Source organism: Zonotrichia albicollis, chromosome 1, assembly GCF_047830755.1.
Source record: "Zonotrichia albicollis isolate bZonAlb1 chromosome 1, bZonAlb1.hap1, whole genome shotgun sequence".
Taxonomy (NCBI): domain Eukaryota; kingdom Metazoa; phylum Chordata; class Aves; order Passeriformes; family Passerellidae; genus Zonotrichia; species Zonotrichia albicollis.
The window spans coordinates 70,686,925-70,708,866 of record NC_133819.1 but is presented as its reverse complement, the minus strand read 5'-3'; the positions used below and the strand labels follow the sequence as shown (position 1 = coordinate 70,708,866).

The 21,942-nt window shown below is 34.6% G+C and overlaps 1 protein-coding gene across 3 annotated transcripts in view; it reads left to right on the top strand.

Annotated features, from left to right (window-relative positions):
* The window catches only part of EXOC2 (exocyst complex component 2), a 125,748-nt gene that overhangs the window by 82,278 nt on the left and 21,528 nt on the right, over nt 1–21,942 (top strand). For all 3 annotated transcript variants that reach the window (XM_005481686.4, XM_074544568.1, XM_074544562.1), the window contains exons 18-23: nt 315–395; nt 1,313–1,372; nt 2,222–2,283; nt 3,192–3,258; nt 5,206–5,322; nt 7,223–7,364. In XM_005481686.4, coding sequence (XP_005481743.2) covers nt 315–395; nt 1,313–1,372; nt 2,222–2,283; nt 3,192–3,258; nt 5,206–5,322; nt 7,223–7,364 — 529 coding nt within the window. The remainder of the gene's footprint in view (nt 1–314; nt 396–1,312; nt 1,373–2,221; nt 2,284–3,191; nt 3,259–5,205; nt 5,323–7,222; nt 7,365–21,942) is intronic.

The following is a 21,942-nucleotide window of genomic DNA, read 5'->3' as shown; positions in this document are numbered from 1 at the left end:
GTCAACAGTCATCTGTAATGCTACCACAAAAAGCTCTAAATATCTTTCCTATGCCTTTTATATGAGGCTGTTTGATGTAAAAGTACATTGATCTATGGTAATAATTCTGTAGATAATTTACATAAAAAAGTACATCACTATGAAAGGATCCTCTGGTAATACATGAAGTGTGATTTTTTTTTTTCCCCTCCAACCCCTTATTTGGAATAATTTGGAAATAAAGAGCTTACTATACATCTTGTGAGTTTTTTATCTATTTGTGTAGTGTATATTTAACATGCTTATCTACAGCTAACAACTCATTTGACTTTCAGCCATCCCAGTTTGAACAGTGCATTATTCGTTCCTTGCAATCTCTTAAAACTGTGTTGGACTGCAAACCTGGAGAAGCCAGTGTAAGTTTTGATTTATGTTTTCATTTTTGTTCTTCTGAAACCCAATAGTAATTTATGTGAGAAGAACTTTCAGAGAATGATCCAATGTTATAACTTTCCTCTGTATTTGTTTCCCATGTACACCTTTTCACTTGTGCTAGCTTTTAAACTTCTGATTGTGCTTCATTTTTTAAGGGTAATTTGTGGTTATGGGACAGATGGAACTTGTATTTAAATCCTTAAAGGTGTTCTTCTGGAAAAAAAATACTACTCATGTACTATTCAGATAGCACTAGACATTACATCTAAAATAAAAAAGGGAGAGCCTGTTCCTAGGAGTTACTCTTCACCCACTGTTAGATACAAATTACTTGAAGAACTTAAATTCAATTTTTTGTCCCCATCTGCTCAGTACCTTGAGTCCCTGATTGATTGAAACATTGATATTTCTTTCTTAGGGAGTTTAATACTTTTCCAAACTCTCTTGGGACCTTTGTATAGATATTGTTTCTCTCTCCTCATTTACATTAATCTTTCTGACTAGCTGGTCTGTTTTCTTGATGAACATTTATTCAAAAGAATCTGCAGTGAATTCACCTGCACGATGAATCCTCCTTTTTAGGACATGAAGACCTTGAAATATCCTGAGAGCTTTTGCTGCAATTCCATTAGCCAGCAATGACACATGCCACATGTGCTAGGTTTTTCTTCCTTTTACTGTGTTATCTCCTCATGCTTATCAAACTGTTTGCTGGGACTTGTATTTTCTCTCCCATTTTTAGGGTGGAGAAAAATTGAAATTGATCCATAAGAAAACAGTGCCCCAGCAGCCATTTCCTTTAATTGTGTCATCTCTTTAGGGATAAGTTACTCAGGTCTTCCTTGAAAATAAGGCCATGTGAAGTTGTTCTGCTGAAATAATATGCTTGCATCCACAGGTTTTCCAGCAGCAGAAAACACAGGAGGATGTGTGCCAACTAAGCATTGGGATCATGCAGGTATCTTGATCTCTTTGAAGTATGAAATTGTCAACACCAGTGATGATCAAAAATGTGTGCGTTGTACCTTACCCACCTCCCAAAAGGTAGCTTAAGTTGATGACTCTGTTATTCCTGTGCTACACTCAGGGATTCTGAGAAATGTTTGACTTTAAAAGTAGGTAGAGCTGACTAGCTCAATCCAATGATGGCAAATCCTGAGAGAGTAAGTGACATGTTCAAGTATTTTACTGAATGTGATTGTTCAAGATTTTACTGACAATGAAGCTTCCTGAGCTGATGCCATCTAACATCTATATACTGCAGTCAGAGGAGAAATACTGGTTTTCATCAGCTGAGGATCTGGCTTTTAATTTCTGTAGCAGAAAACAGTGTTCTTTGTAACAATATCTGAATTTTTTTTAGTTTGTTTGAAATTTGGTAATAGCATTCTTTAGGTTTTTGAACCATTTTAATAGTCTCCTCAAATAAAAAATGGGCAGCCAAAGCAACAAAAGGATTATAGTGAGGCTTCTGCAATTTTTACTTGGAATCCACTGTTCAGATTGAGCACATAAAAACTGTTAACCGTACTAATCAGCAGATTATCGCTGCATAATTTTAAGCATGCATCATGAAAATTACTTATCAGGGTTAAAAATTACTATGTTTTCCTACTAGTACACTATGATGCATGCAAAATAGAAAATATGCATTCAAAATTTGTAACTAAACGTTACTGTGTTTATGTAAGGTTTAAGACAAAACCAGGTGGTGATTGCTCTGCTTTTATTGAGTGTAGTAAAAGTGAATTTGAAAACGTTTTTTAGTTCTGGCAGAAAATTTAGATCTTGCTTTATTATTTCCTAGGGCTTTATAGATTGTTTGGAACAACTGAGCACCAAACCTGATGGTGACATAGATACATCACAGTAAGTAAAAAGGAATAAAATTTATGTGTAGTATTCTGCAATTGTGTGTGCAGTCTTACATTTCACCAGGGTTGTGGTTTTATCCCTTCTGTATTTCATATTTCTTGTGAATACTTTTGCCTCTGAATACTGATGCTTTGAAATAAGAGCAGGTACTTTTTATGTCAAGATGTTGTGTGGCATCATGTAATAAAGATCATATAATATAATTAATGTTACATTATTTATATTATTTCTACAGTGACACAAGTTGTGTGCTGCTGTTGAGGCAGATGTGTTGGTTTTGACATGACTTTACATGGAATCAGTTGTACCTGTCACTAAGTAATGTCCAGTCTTGGTGAAACATCCCCTGCCTTTCTTTTCTTCCCTTCTGCTGTTTTACTGATTGTATTGGTATTTCTGCTAAATTCATGAAAGTTGTTTGTTCAATAAATTCTTATGAGCCACTTTTTTTAGAGATCAAAACAAATCAGAGTAACCTGAGCTTCTAGGAGTTACAAACATTTGTGAAAAGCCAGAGACTTGGCAAATGTAGCAATATGCATTGGAAAGGGCAAATTCACTCTGGTTTTAATGGAGTTTGGTTTTTTTCCTATTCAGATGACCATTGGCTGGATGGGTGTAAAAACAGAATCTGTAGCAAAACAGAGAAATTATATTAAAGATAAATGCTTAAGGAAGGAAAGGTCTGTAGCTAGAACAATACTATCAGACAACCAAACTCCTCCTGCAGGTTTTGTGGGCATCTTGGAAAAACTGAACAATGTGGACTGCTTTGTTATCTGGTGTAAGGGAGGGTTTGAAACAGAATTGCATTTCATTCCTTTTGATTGAATCCACCATGTATCACATAACCAAAAGCACTATACTTTTGTATATACTTACTTTTTAAACAATATTCCTAGTCTTTCAGTTGATGTTTCATCTCCAGATTTGTTTGGAAGCATTCATGAAGAATCAAGTCTTTCTTCAGTAAGTTTGGTTTCTTTATCTAAAAGTTGATGTGAAAATATTTCTCAAAGAAACAGGAATGTGGCTCTTTTTTATTGTTGCAATACTGTAAATATAGTTTCTTTTGTTTTCTTTTTTTATAGAGAATAATTTTGTATTCTGTAGGCATTTCTCTTGTTGAAAGCACTGATTTTTACAGTATCTTAGTGTACCACGTTAAGGTAACTCATGAAAGTGATATTTGAAAACAGGTCCTCAGAAACTAAAATGGCATCACAGAAATCAGTGAAAATAGAACTGGTGTTAAGTCAGCTGAGGATCTGATTTTTGATTTATCACCTTGTTTTAGATTAGAATCAGTCTGATTATTAGTTACTTTTGAAACCCACAAGATACAGATATTCAATAATACTACTTTCCCACAGAAAATTTACTGAGAATAAGTACTGATAATTTGTTTGGCTTGTTTCATTTTGGATTTTTAGGAAGTTGAAAAGATAGTTTTAATATTCTTAACGCTTTGGTTAACGTACTTTCTTCCATTTAAGCAGCTGATGAAAAAATGTAGGTTTTACCTGCAAGAAACCTACTGACAACCTGTTGTGAAATTAATATTCCTTAGTACAGGTTTTAGATGTTGTCAGAAGCTCAGCTTTGCTGAATTTACAAGAGTAATCAGCATTTCTGCTACAATAAAGAATCACAGATTGCCAAACTGGGGCAAGTTTCTGAATTGTAGACTATAATAACTAGTTCTTTATATCATTTTATTCTTGCAACACACAGATTTGGTATTAATTGTTGACTTGTGGCTTCTTCCCGTATGTCATAGGTATAAATGCTTAAAAAAAAGAAATCATCATTTTAGGCAATGTATGGCTTCTAGGGCTCCATGGTATTATTTTCTTAAGTAAATCACAAGACATTTTGTCTTCTCTGTCTTGAATGAGAACAGAGAAAGTGAGTGATTGGACTAAGATTGGTCACTGTATTTTTTAAATTCTCATTTTTCAAATAGTTTGCATACTGCCTGATTATAACTTAAAGTTGAAGGCAACTCTCAGTCCTAGTCATTGTATTACTGAAATACAAAACTGTCCAGAGTTCTGAGTCTGAAAACCAATACCATTTTTAATCAGATCAGTGCTGTTATGGTGACTTTACTGTAAAATAATTTTGTTTTCAAAATATTTTCTCAGTTGATTTTTAACTTCCATCTGAGGTAGAAAAATAGTTTGAAATGAAAAGGAGGAGGGGGAAGAGGGAAGACCCAATCTATTTAAATAGTCTTGTTTGGTTCTTTCTTTGGAAGCTATATCTTCTCTCAAGATCAAGGACAGGCAATTGTAGTATCTCAACTCCAGAATGTATTTGACTCTCTTGCAGTTAAAAAAATCATTGTAAGACATAAGTTATGACAACCTAGAATTTCTTCAAACTGCTGAAATTATATAATGCAGTTCAGAACCTTCTAGTATTTTAGAGTTGGTGAGTGCATTTGTTCAGTACCTGCTTCCCTTGTTTTAGCCAGCTTCGTGGAAAGTAAAGATGATCTTCAGTTGATTTTTATGATGGCCATAATTCTTAGTATATTTATGATGGTCATAATTCTTAGTATATTTCTTGAAACGAAGTAAAATCCAGAAACAGCTTCCTGGAAAGCCGTCCAAACCTAATTTTTGTAAAGAAGTCTTAACCACAGATCTGTATTAGTCATAACTATTCCAATTAATGCTCTGGATCATATAAGAGGACCTATCAGAGGAAGCATCCTGTTCAGTCATCATACCTAATATTCATTCATTTCTCAGTAGTTTGTTGACAAAAGTATTTGTAAACCCTACTTTATTTATGAGAATGTTTATTATGGACAGAGAGTCAGTAAAATACTCTGTATACATTTACATTGTTGGTTATGATGGTACTTCTTTTTTCAACTGTTATGCTCTTTCTTCTCTTAATCTTTAGGAGCAGAGACTTTTAATTGCACTCAGTAACTGCCGTTACCTGGAGCGCCATACCTTCCTAAATATAGCTGAGCACTTTGAGAAACATGGCTTCCAAGGTGTTGATAAAATAACTCAAGTAAGTGAGAGTCCTGGAATGAAGCATCATTGCTTTAACGTTTTTATTTGTTTTACCTACTGTGAAAAGTAGGTGCAAGTGTCCAGACATCCAGAATGACTCCTGGGTGAGCCTTCCATGAATAGGTAGGACTCCAAGCATTGGTTGCACATAACAACAACAAGGATATGGTTCTGTGTGTTCATACAGGGCTTGAGCAGCTGGGATAGAAAATGTGAGCTCTTGTTCAGGACTTGTGTATTCAATGGCAGAGCTTATCTGATTTCCTAGTAACACTGTTTAATGTCACTGTGTTCTCTCAATGCAGAGAGTAAAAGATTGTTATCTCAGGAATATACTTGATAAATTATTTCATCTGGAAATCTGCATTACTGATAGCTCTTGTTCGTAAACTAGTTCATGGTTTTTTTGTTGTGTTTTGGGGGGGGTTTTTGTTGTTTTTTCTTTTTCAAAGAACGAAAATGTCAAAGTGGGTGGCAGTAGCTGTCTCATTTTCCTGCCTTTTTGTAAAGATTAATCACTTCTTATGAGAAATGTTGTGACTTAATCCTTAGGACCATAAAGCTAGTTTATTTACAGAAATATTTGTTGGTTGGAAGTAAAATGTTATCTTTTCCAGTACTGAGTACAGTGTTTCACTCAAACTGATTGTTCAACTATGTAGTACATCCTTAGTCCCAATTATGCCTGAATGTTGCTTGAATTTCTACAGCCTAAGTAGTTTTGAATAGCATTTGAAAGGGATTGCTATGATTTGTGGGGTTAGTACAATATAGAAAATTAGTCTGGATATTACCAATTTTTTGCTACTGAGAGTTGAGCACAAAACAGTTAGAAACAGCTGAGACATCTGAGACCATTTTGTATGTGTTCAACACCCTGCCTTGCACAGCTGCATCAAAGTATTGCCACTAAAAGTTTGATACATTTATAAATTACCAAATTCAGATGTTGAAGGGGCAGATTAATTTCCAATCTGTGTTAACCTTTGAAAACTCTGACTGATGCAATACTGCATGCATGGGACACATCAATGGGTCATTCCAGCTGGGGGGATCTGGGTAATTAGATAGTCATCATAAGAGGGCAATTTTTGAGCCCTTTATTAATTTTAAATGAGGATGGAAGCTCACAGATGTTTAGGGGGGTGAATTGATTGTTTCAGTTTTTTGTTCTGTCACCTAAACTTCTGAAAATTTTGAATTTATTTAAATATTAGATTTAAAAGTTGTAATAAAGAATTGGCTTTTTTTTTTAAATACCAGTTTTTATCTGAAAATACTGAAACTAAATCATACTTTTTAATTTTGTCAGCTTTATAAATCTAATTTTAAAGTGAGTTTGGTAGTGTGTTTTAGTAAAAAACTATCTGTTCTTACACTGGGCTGTTTTTCTTAAAGTTGCTTTTATTAGTAGGGAAATCATTATTGTCTAATATTCTGAAGTACCGAAATTATAAATGGTAGCCAAGAACATTTCCTTACATATTTCCTTCATGTTTAAGGATTGAAATTTTTATGGGTATATTTTAAAGCATTCACAAAATGCAGTTGTTTTCTTTGCAAGATAAAGACCTCCTGACATGCAGGAAAAAAAATCATGCCAGTAGACAGTTACTGAATGATCTGCCTGCTTAGGCATTCCTTGTATTTTTCGTGAAAATGTCTACTGCTGAATACAATCAGGAAAAAAATTATACTGGGTAGGATGGACAGATAATATGGAAGTTTTGAAGTTTTTATATACATAATTATGAATTGAAATATGTCAGTAGTTGCTTTTTTTTCTGAAATTAAAGATGATGTTATTTTTTGGGTAGGTGATTAAATTCTTTTAGTTAATGACTGTTTACTATGTTCTTTCTCTTTCCCTTTTTTTTTTTTTTTTGTTTAATTTTTAGGTTAGTATGGAATCCTTGAAAGAGCTGGATCAAAGACTGTTTGAAATGTACATTGAATTCAAGGCAGATCCAATAGTTGGGTCATTAGAACCTGGCATTTATGCAGGATATTTTGATTGGAAAGATTGTCTCATTCCAACAGGTAAATATCTGCTTATTAAACTCAAATGATTTTAACAGTGATTGATAGGAGCTAAAATATACTGTACAATTAAAAACTTTTTTCTAGTCTGTGTTTTTAACTTTTGACATGTTCTCATTATGAGTTCTTTCTCACAGACTTTACTTAATTCCTAAATCATTTTTCAAATACCCCCAAATGATTAAAGCTTCTTTCATTATTGATAATCTCTTTAATACTTGTTTTTTGTGATTATTTTGCTTCATTGCTTGTGTATAATAGAAAGAATTATAAAAGCCATCTTTGCTATTTTCTTATGAAATTCACTGAGGTTGTTTGGGATATTTTCCAATAGAATCTGGCTACTTTGATAATAGATGTAATTATAGTTCTCAAAAGGTAAAATTATGAGAAAATGCGTATTATAACAGTAGTTCAGCAAAGAATGGTAAACCATCAAAGGGCAGGTATAAGATGTTTAAAATGACTGAGATGTTTGTCATTATTGAAATGCTTTAATGTCCTCTGTTTTGAGGGAGCATAATATATAAATGGGTCTGCCTTTTTCTTTTTTTGCAGTGGTGAATAGTGTGCACCCTTAGGTCCTTTGAACACGTAATTTGTCCTATGCAAAATTGATGCATTTGAATTTCTTATCACATAAATGCCTGGTTAATACCAAGTAGAAATTAGTTACAGTGACTTAGTACATGGCATTTTGAAGGTGTTCTTGTCCTAATCAATTTGTACATTCTTGTTTTGATTTTTTCATGGAGTTGTATGTGGCAGACTTAGTAAAAATTCTGTGGTACTTCAAAACTAGATATGGAGGTAATTACACTGGTAATCTGTAAATCAAGAGCAGAAGGTGCTTATTTGCTCAAAAGCAAAAGGATCTTAGAGTTTATTTCGATAAAAGTGTGTCTTCCATCTCTTGTTAATACTTTTGTGCTCAGAATATATGCTGTGATACAATATACTGCGGAAATAACTTATATACTCATCTTGTACATTCAAACACGTTTCTGAATAATTCATAACTTGTCATGTTATTTGAGGTATGTTTTCACTTGGCACATTTGGATTACCGTCAGCTAACCAAGACCAAGACATTGTGTCAGCTTTTTGTATGCTCATTTTCTTGATCTAGTGCATTGGCATCTACTTTCTAGGCTCACATTGCCTTTAGGATAATTCTGCAGTCTTTTCTTTGTTTAAAGGGAATACTGCATTTCTGATACAGGTAGGCCTCAGCCTTCTTGTTGTCTAGTTTATTTTTGGTTTCATGTACTTTCTGTGTAACTTTGTGGCAAAAATTGAAGTGAAGACTGTGAATATTAGAGACACCTCTTCAGGTTACATATCATAGTGTTGACCAATTCAAAATAGTAGAAAAGTTGTTTGGGGTTTTTTTTATTAACCTGCTAGCTAGACATGTTAAAAAGGAACATGTAGACACTACTTCTGTACTTCTCCACCTTGACGATTAATTGCCTTTCCAATTAATTAACCTCTGTTAAATGTTAACTCTATTGACTACTGGTATAGAAGTATCATGATTTAACATAAACCAGCAACTAAGCATCACACAGCTGCTCTCCTGCCCTGATGGAATGAGGGAAAAATCAGAAGGGTAAAAGTAAAAAAACAGATGTGTTGAGATAAGAACAGTTTAATAATTGAAATAATAATAATAAATTCTAATGGAAAGGAAAATAACAAAGAAATAAACCACAAGGAAGAAGAAAGAAAAACAAGTCATGCAAATGAAAAATAGTCACTCACCAGCAACTGACCGATGCCCAGCTTGCCCCCAGCCAGCTTTCCCCCTAGTTCACATGTTGTCCTATGGTATGCACTATCCTTTGGCCGGTCAGGGAAAGCTGCCCAGCTCTGTCTCTTCCCAGAGTCTTATGGATTTCCTCCCCCCACTTGCTGGGAGGGCAGCATGAGAAACTGAAGTCCTTGACTTAGTGTAAGCATTGCTCAGCAGCACCTGAGTCATGAATATGTTATCAACGTTATTCTCATAGTACATACAGTAAATACTCTTCAAGCTACTAGGAAGAAGATTGACTCTATCCCAGCCAAAACCCAGACAGAGTAGCTTTGAGGAGCTTCAATTTGTTTGATTATAGCAATAGTTCATTGACCCTGGAAATATTTGGTGCTCTGAAGATAAAATTATTAAGTGATTAATTGGTAACCTCTTCATGAAGGTAGAGGAACTCCGTAATTGAAAAGGACTGGATGAAAAAAAGCCTTTTTCTGGGGCAAATGAGAATCAGATTTTTTCCAGTATTCAATCAAAAAAAGAGAAAAAGATCACCCAAGAGCCATATAATTGATTTTTTTTTCAATAAACTGGTATTCACAAACAACTTTAAATTGTACAGTAAGATTTAATTGAGAAAATATACATAATCTAAACAATGCAGTTAATACTGCAGTAGACATGCTATCTTTTTTGTTTTCCTTCTAGGAAAACCCAAAACAAACAAAGCTCTATGTTACACTTAATCTCCAACAGCATTGAAAATACCTACTTTATTAAACTGAAATACCATACATATGACGAGGAGTGGGTCTAACTTCAGTCAAACACATTGTTCACTCAAGGAATTGTTAAACAGTGACGTATTGATTTGTTAAGAAAAAATTGTGTATTGGAAATTATCTGTTTTCAGTAATCTTTATGTCTGCAAATTGTAAAGATTTGCATTGTTTCATTTTCCTGGTTTGGATTTTGACTTTCTAAATCTTAATTTGTAAATAAAAGAAGAAAAAATCATGGCAAGGCAAACTATTTATGCCTCAGTTGTGTTGCTGAGTGATGCTATCAATGATATGTATTGTTGTATCCTTACTGGATGATTTCCAGGACATCAGCTTTTGGCATGAAGTTTTTTATATGCTGTTTCTGCTTCAGCTTTCAAATAGCACTAATGATGATAGTAAAAAGGCAAATTTTGACAAGAACAGGTTTTTTTCTAAAGGGAAATGAGAGATCAAAACATCAATTTGCCCATATGTAAAAGATAAGGAAAAGGTAAATTACTTCCCTGATTCAGTCTGAAACTTTCAAGCCATGTAGCTATTGAAAATCTGACCAGAACTGGAGGCATGTTTATGCCATGATGCGTCTTTTATAAAGGACATTTTTGAAGATGTGCATATGAAAACACTCCTGATTTGGTTAGGAACAAGATGAAGAATTTTCTGGTGGTGAATTTCCTGTCCAGTCCAGAGCTTCAAGACTACAGCTGTTTCTGAGCAGTTCTCTGCAGAAGCCACCTGATCTGGACTATTGGAAGTAATGCTTTTGGGTAGATGGAATTATTCAGGAGGAAGATGCTAATGCTGAGATAGGAAATAATGTAACTGCAAGAGAGAGAGAAACTGGAACAAAAAATTTCGGATGAAGACTGGTATCAAGCAAGGAATGGACATGGAGCAAGGTGGGAAACCAGGACTGGATGAGCAAGTTAAAAACATAAATTAGGGTAGGATCTAGAAATTAAATTAAATAGAATTAACCCATTTTTATTTAGAAGTATAAATGGATTACACAGGATTATTCAAACAAGAGACATGTTTGAAATGCAAATAAAAGGACATAGAAATCTGATACTCACTAGACAAGTGAGTTTACCAGAGGCTGCTGTATAATTTAAGAAATCCCCTCAATCTTGCACTTTCATTCTCTAGGGGTAACAGCCTATTAATATTACTGATTACTTTCCTTTCACAGCTAACATAAGTTCTGTATGAATTATTGTATACTTGGAGTACACTACAGGCAATGCTATATATAGGCAATACCACTGGGTAGCACAGCAATTACCTAAATGTTTTGCCTTGACAGTGTTATCAACATTGTTTCTTTCTGAGAATCAGGGCTTCAAAAGGCAAGGTCTGCATCATGAGCAAAAAGACTAAAATCCACATGAACTTCCTGTACAGAAATTTCATGTCTCTATTGCCAATATTGTTGCTGAGCCATGTAGACCAATGCAGTAAGAGAATTTTCTGTTTTCCAATCTGATTTTTGGTTTGTTTCCTTTTCCATATCAGTAAAAATCATGCACAAAGGAAAACTACACAAATGCAATAATTTATAATTCTATCTTTAAATAATAATTTTCCCACATGAGTGCACTTGATTTGCTTCATAAAATGACAGCTGATTTGGAAATACAACTGGTTTTTTATATTAAGTGGAACTGATACAGGCAAAAATCTATCCTGAGCTGTTACAGAATTTGAGAAGTGAGTGAAGCATAATCTGGGTGGGGAGAAAAGGTACAGGTAGGTTTCTGTCCACAGAGTTCGCTATGTCATGTAAATAACTCACTTAAGCATTTTTCTCTTTATATTTAAACCACCTTCTTTGAATCCTGTCTGTTTGAACATTCATTGTTAATTTGACTAGCTAAAGTCTTGGAAGTTATAGAACATTCAGAAAAATCTTATCCAAAAACCTTGACACTAGCATTGGCAGCTCTGCAAGCATCTGGCTGTAAGTACTGGAGACAGCAATTTCTTGTATCATAAAATTCATAGGAAAAAACAAATATGAGAAGAACTGTATTAATGAACAGTTCTGAAGAAGAATTTTGAAAAAAATTAAGAAGCCTGCCTTTTGAGCAAGCTTTGAAAAATATATACTATTTAAGTGTGGTACCCTGCTTCTGTCAGTGTGGAAGAAGCTTATGCCTTGTTCATATAAGCAATTGTCCTATAATTATTAAATATTTCCTAATACATATGCTTTTTGTTACAGTTTCAAATATAGAAAAGGATAAATTGTTTGCATGGGGCAAACTTTCATTTAGCCTATGTACTAAAACATTTACTGTTTAATTTTTCAACATGCATGTGCTTTTCAGTAAGAAAGATCTGAATCTCAGAACTTGTGCACAAAGTGATTTTATGTTTGGCTCTTTATTTTGATCTAAGGTGTGACTGCTGGTGTTAGAAGGCAGTTTTATTAACTTAATTAGATTTATTGTTAATAAATAACTCATTCAAGTTTTCACTTTAATTTCAATGTAGGCTTCTGAGTCTTTACAAGACAGACTTCAATTTTAACGTGCGGCAGCAGTGAAATCTACTTTAGTTCTTGTCTCTTGTTTGAAACATTGTTCTGATTTATTCTACATTATTAACATAATTAAAAGAGATGAAAGGAACAATAGGAAACATAGTGTTAATCAGTTGCCAAGTGTGTATTTAGATTGTTTTTTGTGTATACTGGTCAATCTGATAGTTTAACATAAAAGGGATTTTTTTGTTCCTGTTCATAGATCTCTGTTTTGGTAGTAAATTGTGTTTTGTTGTGAGTTTTTTATTTCTAATTTAAAACACATAAGTAATGTCTTAGTTGTATAACAAAATTAGGCAGTTTTTTATTTATATTTTTGCATGATTTTTTATATTTAAAAAATTGATCTTTTTCACTTGCAAGGCTGTAGACTTTTGGAGAGTGAATGAGGTGGTTGCTCTGATTTGGATGGAAAGTATTTCTGTGCATTACAGTTTGTGTAATACAAGAGAAGGTAGTTGTATGTGGGTATTTAGTCTTTTAGAATATTAATGTGAGCTTTTCCATGCAAATGGCAATTACTTTTCATAATGTGGCAAGTTTGATTATATTTCATTTGTTTACATATGCAACTACTGTATTAATTTCTCTAAGACAGTAGTATGTGAGGATTTGTTTACCACAAAAAAGGTCAATGTTCGTTTATTTTTCTGAACAATTCAGATAATGGTGATATCTCTTTATAACTTGCTTTTGAAATGCTGGCTGCTGTGCAATCTAGCCAGCATTCACTCAGAATTCACAAGCATACAGATTTTCAGCTGCTATTCTAACAGTCTTTTTTAAATATGTGTCTTCTGTGTTTCACTTGTCAGATATTCGGGGGGGTTGAGGTATTTAAAATTTCACATTGCTTTGAAAGTTTTAGGTGATTTTGCACTTTCAACTGAAAGGTGATTGTGGTTTTTAGATATTCATTCTGTACTTGGCATAAATTGAATATAGTCAAGTTATATCTGAATTTCTTCCTTTTTGGTGTGTTAAGAAATCATTGTTTGAAACATTTCAAATATATGAAATGCCACTATCACAGTAAAAGATTAAGTGCGTCACATCTGCTAAATCAGATTTTTTTATACTTGTCACATCTTTTATCTGTTATTTGTCTAATTTAATAATCTAATAAAAAACTTCTAATGGCAATAGCCTGATGAAAAGGTACTCAACAGTTAAAAATTAAATATCAAAAGGCATATTTAATTTGTAGTTATGCAGTGACATACTTGTCAACCCTAACTTTTCTTCTTTTGTTTAATTTAGGGCACTAGCACCCTGCTTACATGAAAGATGACAAGTGCATTTACATCTTAAAAACATTTGGATATAGTACAAATCATTTTCTTTTTCTTTCTTTCCTTTTTTTTTTTGTTAGAAATAAGCAATTACTTTTTGACTGAAATGTGCAAAATAGTTTTGTTGGAAATCTCTGTAACCCTTTAGATTTCTCCTAACTGTTTAAAAGGATGGCTTCAGAATTATCTTACATCAGGTAGATGATTTTAAACTCCAGCAGTCCTCAAACTGTTGCTGTCCTGTCTTTAGGAATTATCTGAATTTTTTGCTTTAGTAAGGCCAAATTCTGATTCCTGCAGGGATATGATGATATGATGATTTATGATGTATGTGAACATGAAGAAAATTATGTTTTGCAGGTCTGTTGCATATAATATTAAGGGAAAAAAGTCTTCTGTACTGGCAAATGAAGTTGCTAAAGGACTTAACAGTTTGGGGCCTTTTGTTACAAAATGCTAGTAGTTTGTTTATGACACAAGAGGATTCTTATACACAGCAGTTAAAATATGCTGGTTTTCATTTAAGCTAACTGCTCTTACAACATGCATTAGTAAATTGATGTTTTGTGCTTGTGGTAAGGAAATACCAACTATTTAACAATCAAATTTGTATTAGGATGAGTTGAATTAATCTTTAAATGACCCATTCAATCAGCAAGTGTGACAATCCATGCATTGAACGACTACAGTCCTTGCATTTGTTTTACTAGACCTAATTCTTCACAGAGTAGAATCATGTACCAAAATTGTAATGTCAGGGGCTCTCATATTGCAGCCTTGTCACTTTTTGTATAAAATTAATTTGTCGCTTGAAACATAAGCACAAATTTCAATGCATGTTTCAAAATACTTTCATTTGTGTAATTTCATTTTAACCTGAAATTTTTCTTCAATTTCACTTTGAGGCATTTAGGTTTCATTCTATTTCTCACTTCTAACAAGATTGTATTCTCATATTATATTTATGTCTGAATTTAAAACATTAAAGGTTATTGTAGCTGATGAAAGGGAATGCACATTGTCCTTGCATAAGATGGCAACAGAAGAAGGCAATGGCCCTTCAGCTTCCTGTAGTTTCTGCCAACATGTTACCTTTAATGTCTGACTATTATAGAAATCCCATTAGAAACCATCTTGGAGAGGACATCACATTTTTCAGTTCCTACTTGCTACACACTGAGTTGCACTTGTATGTTGACTTTATTAGATATCTTCTTATGCTTCCCCAGCTTCTTGCATGTAAGATTTTCTGCTGCTAGTTGTGATTTTTGTTGGCTCGTCTCAGCAGCCTCTAGACTGTTTTGCAGAGAAAAGAAGAAACCTCACAACTTCATAAAAGTTGTAAAGCTCGGTATGTTTATTTACGGCGCCAGACACATGCGGAGAATGCTCTCCTTTAAAAGGCATGCATACTTCTGAGAACTTCAGGTCTCCTTTTATCCCCCTCTCAAATACCTATGCATACAGTTTCACAATAGATTCAAACATATTCATTTTTATGGGTTTCATGTGACTTTTACCACTAGTATCAGAAAGAATTCCGAGGTCAGGCTGTCTTGCCCTTACAGCAGTCCCTGTCACTCTCTATCATCTTCTGTCTCCTCCTCTTTATCTCTGTCCTTCGCTGAAGTAACTTCACTGAGCTTAGGCCTTGCAGTCTGGCTAAATAACTATGGTTTCTTACCATAGACTCAACTCAAAAATGCACATTTTACCTAAATTAAAATGGATTTCTATCCTGGAAAATTTTCACTTTGCTTCAAGACTACACATGTATAAGCGTTCATTAGAGTTTATCTGCATCTTATTTCGTTTATACCCTATGCTTCCTCTTGCTTTTTACATTTTCTCCCTCACTCACAGTTCTCATTTTATGGCATTTTCTTCTATTAAGCCTACCAGTAGTTGTTTACTAGACTGCTATCCATTACTCTTCCAGCTTCTCTTTGGCTTTACCTGTCAAACTCCTTGCTAGGATGCCTTTTGGCATTTCTGTCTGTGTCTATGCCTTGCTAAAGACTAAAGACTTCTAAAATGAAGTCTTGATGTGATTCCTTGGTCAGACAGCAGCTTAATCTTGTAGCTTGAGAATCATTTGCTCAAGTACCTGTTCTAACTGATGGTATGACAAGTCACTCTAATACCTGCCTGAGATTACAGCTACTGCAGCCTCAGGGGATTTACTTATCAGGCACGTCTGACAAGTCAGAAGTCTCTTCTGACTTGTCTTCTGTTGACCAGCCAGTTGTAGGAAGTTGTGTGATACTTGTCATCAGTTCAGCATTTTCTTGTTTATACCATCAGCCTCTGTCATGTGAGGACATGTGTTAATGGCAATTACACTTGTTTTGTTTTAGTATTGATTTTGTTACAAGGAGACTCAAATTTTTTAGCTCCTCAAGCATACTCTTTGAGAAACAAAATCTTCTGATATCATTTTGTATTTTTGACTGTCTTTGGTAATAGGATCTAATCCCTGCATTGCTCAAAGCAGAAAGCTAATTGGAGATTGGAATCAATGCATAGAGGAGAAAGGGCAAGCATTCTTTCCTCCCTTTTCCAGCACTCTTTATTTAGAAGCACGAATGAGGGTATATCCACACGAGTTTTGTACTGTCTCAGCCCTTTCAATAAAACAAAAGTAGTAATAAATTGTGTCATCAACAAAACAATACTCCATGGTCTAGCTTGTTGGCATAGTGAATGCTTTCATGTTTCTGTTGCATTTGATATGCACAAATGGCATCTTTATGTTCCCTGTCTAACTTACTGAATTCTATGGGTGCCCCAATGTTAAGGAATTATGCAGATTTGGAGCACAGGCAGGTTGGGTTTGTGGGTTAGATAACTGAGGAGAAATAAATGAATGGAAGTGTGTGAGAGGAAGAACTCATTGGGGTTGGTTCAGATAGATTTGGAAGCCAGAGCTGAAATCTAGGGAGGTGAGGGAGGTAAGAGAAGATCATAGGCAAAAAAGCTTAGAATTCCAAGTCAATAGTCACTATTACTACTACTTGGTTTTATTTCATTCCTAGTTGGATTATAAGCCAAAATAAATTCAAAACATGTGTGCGAATGAGGTGTTTGAGTGACCTATGTTAGACTGGTCCTTCAATTGTTACTCTTAGAAACCAGATTATTTATTTTCTTGGTAATGCTCAAGGTAGTTTCTGTCGCAGTGTTTAACAAACTGATGTGTAATGAAACTACTGGAGTGGCAGAAGTAAGTCACATGAAAAGTAGAATTATCTGTAGTCCCAAACTATGGCATCAGATCTCTTCTGGAGTTCCTGTTAGGCTTTTTTGCTTGGATTTATTATCTTCCTTCAGCGATTTATTTCCACAGATTTGCTAATTGTACACACTTTTCTCTTTCTCAGAATATGCAGCTGGGTAGTGTAAGCTGCTAAAAGGTCTTGTGCCTGCTCTCTTCTTCTACCCAGAACTGCTTCCGAGTCCCTCTGGCAATCTTTACCCACATCTCACTGGGGTCATCATCACAGTTTCAGAAGGCATGGAAACACTGTGAGATCTAGAAGCATTTACAGGTTATGATTAATATTAGTGAAACTTATTTGTGTTGTTGCTACCTATTCATAGTTGAATGTGGCTCCCATTTAAGGTTGATCTGTAGGAGAGGTTGGTGTGCTGGTGTTTGTAGCTAAGTCATAGTCCTCTAGCTGAAATTATAAAGGATCAGGGATTTGTGTGTGATATTTAGATGGAAAGTCCCAGGTTAAAACCTGGGTATTGGTCCAAATAAACTCAGCTCTGTTAAAATTACCCAACTTTTCTGTGCATGGAGCTGTCTGTGTAGTTCCTATAATTCATATTGTCCTGCTTAGAGAATGGTTTTGTCTTGATAACCTTTAGCATGTAGGTGTTCTCTAGAAACAATCCATAACAGTGAGTGATCTCTCCTGATAAAGGTGCTTAGTGTCTTGTGGTGGAGATTCATCAAAGGCCATATAAAATACAGCATTATACTGCCTTCTGTGCAGATGCAGACAATCATCTTAAAACATCTTGAATTTGCCCCAGACAGCCCAGCAGAGGAGGTCCAATAGCCGTGATGCCCTTAGTGAGCCCACTGGTCAGTCACATTCTCAGTTATGGTTTGAAGTTTTGCGTAAGGCGTCTGTGGTCAAGCATGAAATAATACTGATTTCAAGATGAAGGAGGAGTAGTAAAAAACTACTATTTTCTAGACCCTGAATGTATGCAGTAGTTAAGGATGCTGTTGTTTTTAACATTTTAAAAGCACTGATGAAAATAGTCTCCAAAATGAACATTGCAACTGGCCAAACTTGCAGAGTCCTGCTAGGACAGTGGGGAAAAGCTGTCTCCTCAATACTTCATAACACTCTCTGCCCAAGGGTGTGTGCGTGTTTTTAAGTTAAAAATTTTAGTGTAAAAAAATGCCTCAGCTTTCTCTATACAAAACTTCTGTACAAAATTCAGCCTGGAGCATATTCTCTCAGTAGCCAAGTTATCAAGCCCTTGAACTCTTACTTTTTAAGTGGGAAAATATGATTGGCTTCTAACAGTACAGCAGATCCATTGTAATAAAAAACATTTCATTAGCTTAAAATTTCTTTACACAACGAATAGCAATTTAAATTTAATGAAACACTTAAACTTTATTGATATGTGGATGAAATTAGTGTTGGGCTTGTTCAGCAATTGAAGTAATTCAAAAATATTAAAAGCCTTTACTTTGAACTGTGAAAAGTCTTAAGCTTTCCAGTTATTGTGGTTCACTCCTGAGTCAAGATAGCTTCCAAATGTTGATTTTGGATTAAATAATTTTTGGGAATCTATTGTTCAGGTCATGCAGAAACATTCCTCATTTCAAATCCATGCCCTTTTCAAAATGCTATAGGGATTCAGTAAAGCTTGGAAGTGAAAAACAGTGAAATAGTAACACTGGAAGTCAGTGCGAGTTCTCACCTCCACACTAATAAATAGGATTAATATGTGCTCTCATAGAATACTGTATGTCTCCTACAACAATTTTCTCTCATTTTCTCTTTTTTTATAGCAGACTAGAAGATAGTAAGGTGTGGTGAGCTTTTTTGTTTTGATTGTTGGGGTTTTGGTTGATTTTCTGCAGTAACATCTCTAAAACCTGCTATTATCTCGTTCCAGCTCTCTGGTTATTTCAGCAGACGGATAAGTAAAGCTATACATAAAATTCAGCTTAGGTAATTTTTTGGCATAAATTTAAGGCATACTTTGTGAGTGCTGATATGATGATCTGTGTGCATTTGACTGCAGTACGTGTTGCAGGTTTTAAATACGTACATTGGTAGAAGTAAGAGCTGGCTGAAAGGCAAAATGGTGATTCCTTCAAGGTCATCCCAAATTACCAAGTCTGTGGAAAAAAAACAAACAAACAACAACCAGATTTTGCCATAGAAATCAAATTTGAGAATTTGGTGAAAAGAAGCAGAGCACAACCCCCTACCACATTTTCCAAAGAATCCACTGAATCTGTAATCAAAGTCCCTTTCTTCAGTTAGCTTTTTCCCGTGACTCGATACTTCAGTCCTGCCTACTAAATACTGCTCCCTATTAGTGTTTGTAAGTTAATACAGTGGCTTTGATTTGGTTGCCAATTTTCTGAATTTAGTTACTAAAGACAAAAATTTCATATACTTTCATGCATTTCATGAAACATGAACAATTGCTACACAAAGCAATATTAAGAACTGGTTCTGTGCTTTTTTTCAGTGTGGTGATTGCTTGCATTTTTTGAGTTAAGAACACTCACAGACCTTTGCTGAATTATGTTCCAGAAGTATTGAGGGTTTTATATTATTCATTGCCCCCTGCTTGTTATCATTATACATTTGTATAATTCAATAGAAATAGGAACTTTCAAAAAAATCATCATATTTAATAACAAAACATACTGTAAAACTATGAAAATTGTGCATCTTAGTGCTGCTCATAAGCTTTTTTTCAAAGCACCACTTTTGAAGTTGCTTACTTTAAAAAAAGTCTTTTAAAAGGTCTGTACTTTCTCTTGCCAATTTTGCCTTTTCTTTCACTTACCCAAGTATATCTGTTGTAAGTCACTCTAATAAATGCAGGACATGTTTCATGGGTAATTAAAATTTTTTCAGTAACTTGAAGGTTAGAGACATGCCGAGCAAAACTGGGCAGTAAAATTATTAGTGTCTGTATTGTTCCAAACACTTTATTTGTGAAATTAGTCTCTTTTGGATCAGTTGACTTCAGTTTTCTCATTTCTTATGATAATAATATTTGAGTGACAACCAAAGTAAATTCATAAACATAGTATATCTCTAAGCCCATTCTTCATGTATGAAATTGCTGTCATTTTGCATTTGACAGGCTATTATTACAGTACCAGTGACTTAAGGAATTATGAGAAGAACACACAGTTTCCTGAGTGAGTCTGTGTTTTGAAAGGTTTTAATAATTTTAGGTTTTATAAAATCATGAAAGGACACCTTCAGGGTGCCTTAAAATTGATGTGTTTGAAAGAAATAAATGAATATTCTTGCCGACTATGCTTGGTTTGTGTTAATGAAAGGAAATACTGCTTGAGATTTTGGATTCAACTGTTCTCAGTTTTGATAGAGATGTTGGTTTTTAGTCTACCTTACAATTAAAGGAGTGACTGACTTTTCCTGTTGAATTGGTTATCCTGTATCTTTATGGGGTGAATACAGCTGCACACTTTTATCTGTTGAACGCCTTTTTAAATTGGCATTCTTGTCATGACATGTCTTTCTGTGTGGGGACCTCTGGAGGCAGTCTGAAAGGTTTTGTCCGTGTTGCTGGCTTTGACCCCCACTGACACCACAGTACATGTGACTTTGCTTCTGTAAAGTGAGAGAGGTCTGGGAGTGGCAAGGACCCCTAATGTGATGAGTTACCACACTCTGATATTTGGAAGCCTATGTCAAAGTTGTCAAGGGGTACAACTGTTTGGGTTTTTTTCTTAAGAGACTCACTTGCGAAGAATTTGGAAAATAAGTGGCAGACAGGTTACAGTACTGGAAATTATGTGAGTGCCAGGCTTCAGAGGTATGTAGGCACTAGTTTTACAAGATGATGATGCTCTTCGTTTGTCTACCACCCACCAGCTGGTCTATTTCACAGTTTCTCAATTATTCTTAAATCTGGAAAAAAAATAGGAAGACAGCTTTTAAGCAGCAGAGCAGTTTATTGGTCAGCATAATCTAACTTTATTTCATGATAAAAATTATTTATGCACACAGCTATTTGAAAATATGTCCAATACATAGCAAATATTTATATACTCTTTGTACTCTGTTCCCTCTTATGTGCAATATTGTGTTTTGCCTCAGTGTTTCTTTCGCCTACAAATTTTGGAAACTTAAGAACCTCCTGTGACCAGGAAAGAGCCATTAAGTGTCCACTCTGCTACATTTCCTGGACACACACATAGAAGGATTACAGTCCTGTCTTACAAATTGCTAAAATCAGTAGGAACCTAGTCATACCAGAGACATGTGCCCTGTTTTCAGCACACTGTTTTTACCTGCTGGCTATAAGTAGTCTCTGCTTTATTGAAAGAAAATCATTTAGCACTAAAATTATTTTTATAGTGGAAATGTAGTGATAGATACATACTTAGATACATATGACCTTTATATGCTGAAAATCAAGGGGGGAAAAGGGAAAAATTGGTTTAAAATTTTTCTTCTGGAAAATGAAGCAGCATTCTACAGCAAATGGATTGCTGGTAGATAAAGTTCAGGTAATACTGAGTCATCCTTAGATGTATTCATTTTCGTGTCAAGGAGGAGTGTTTGTTATATCTGAGTGTCTCACGCATAAATTTCATTCTTCAGAACCTGGGGTTTTTTTACATTCAGGAAGAAAAATGGGTTTGGTTTAAATGTTATGTTTTAGTTGGGTGAAACGTCTTTTCTTGTAGTGCAATTTTTTTCATCTTCCTCAAACCACCTACTTTAATATCTAATAGTCGTAATTAACTTCTACTGTTGGGTTTTTCCTTCAGTCAAAAATATACCCACTTTAATTCAGCAACAACAAAAAAAAGACTCAACATCCCCAAAGCTGTTAATGCTGAAGTAGAGATGGTAAGGTATTTTTTAAGTAGTGCTAAATCTATAGAGCAACAGACTGCTGCCTTCGTGAATAGTTTATATTCTTGTTCTGACACCAAGTTGCTTTTATGGGT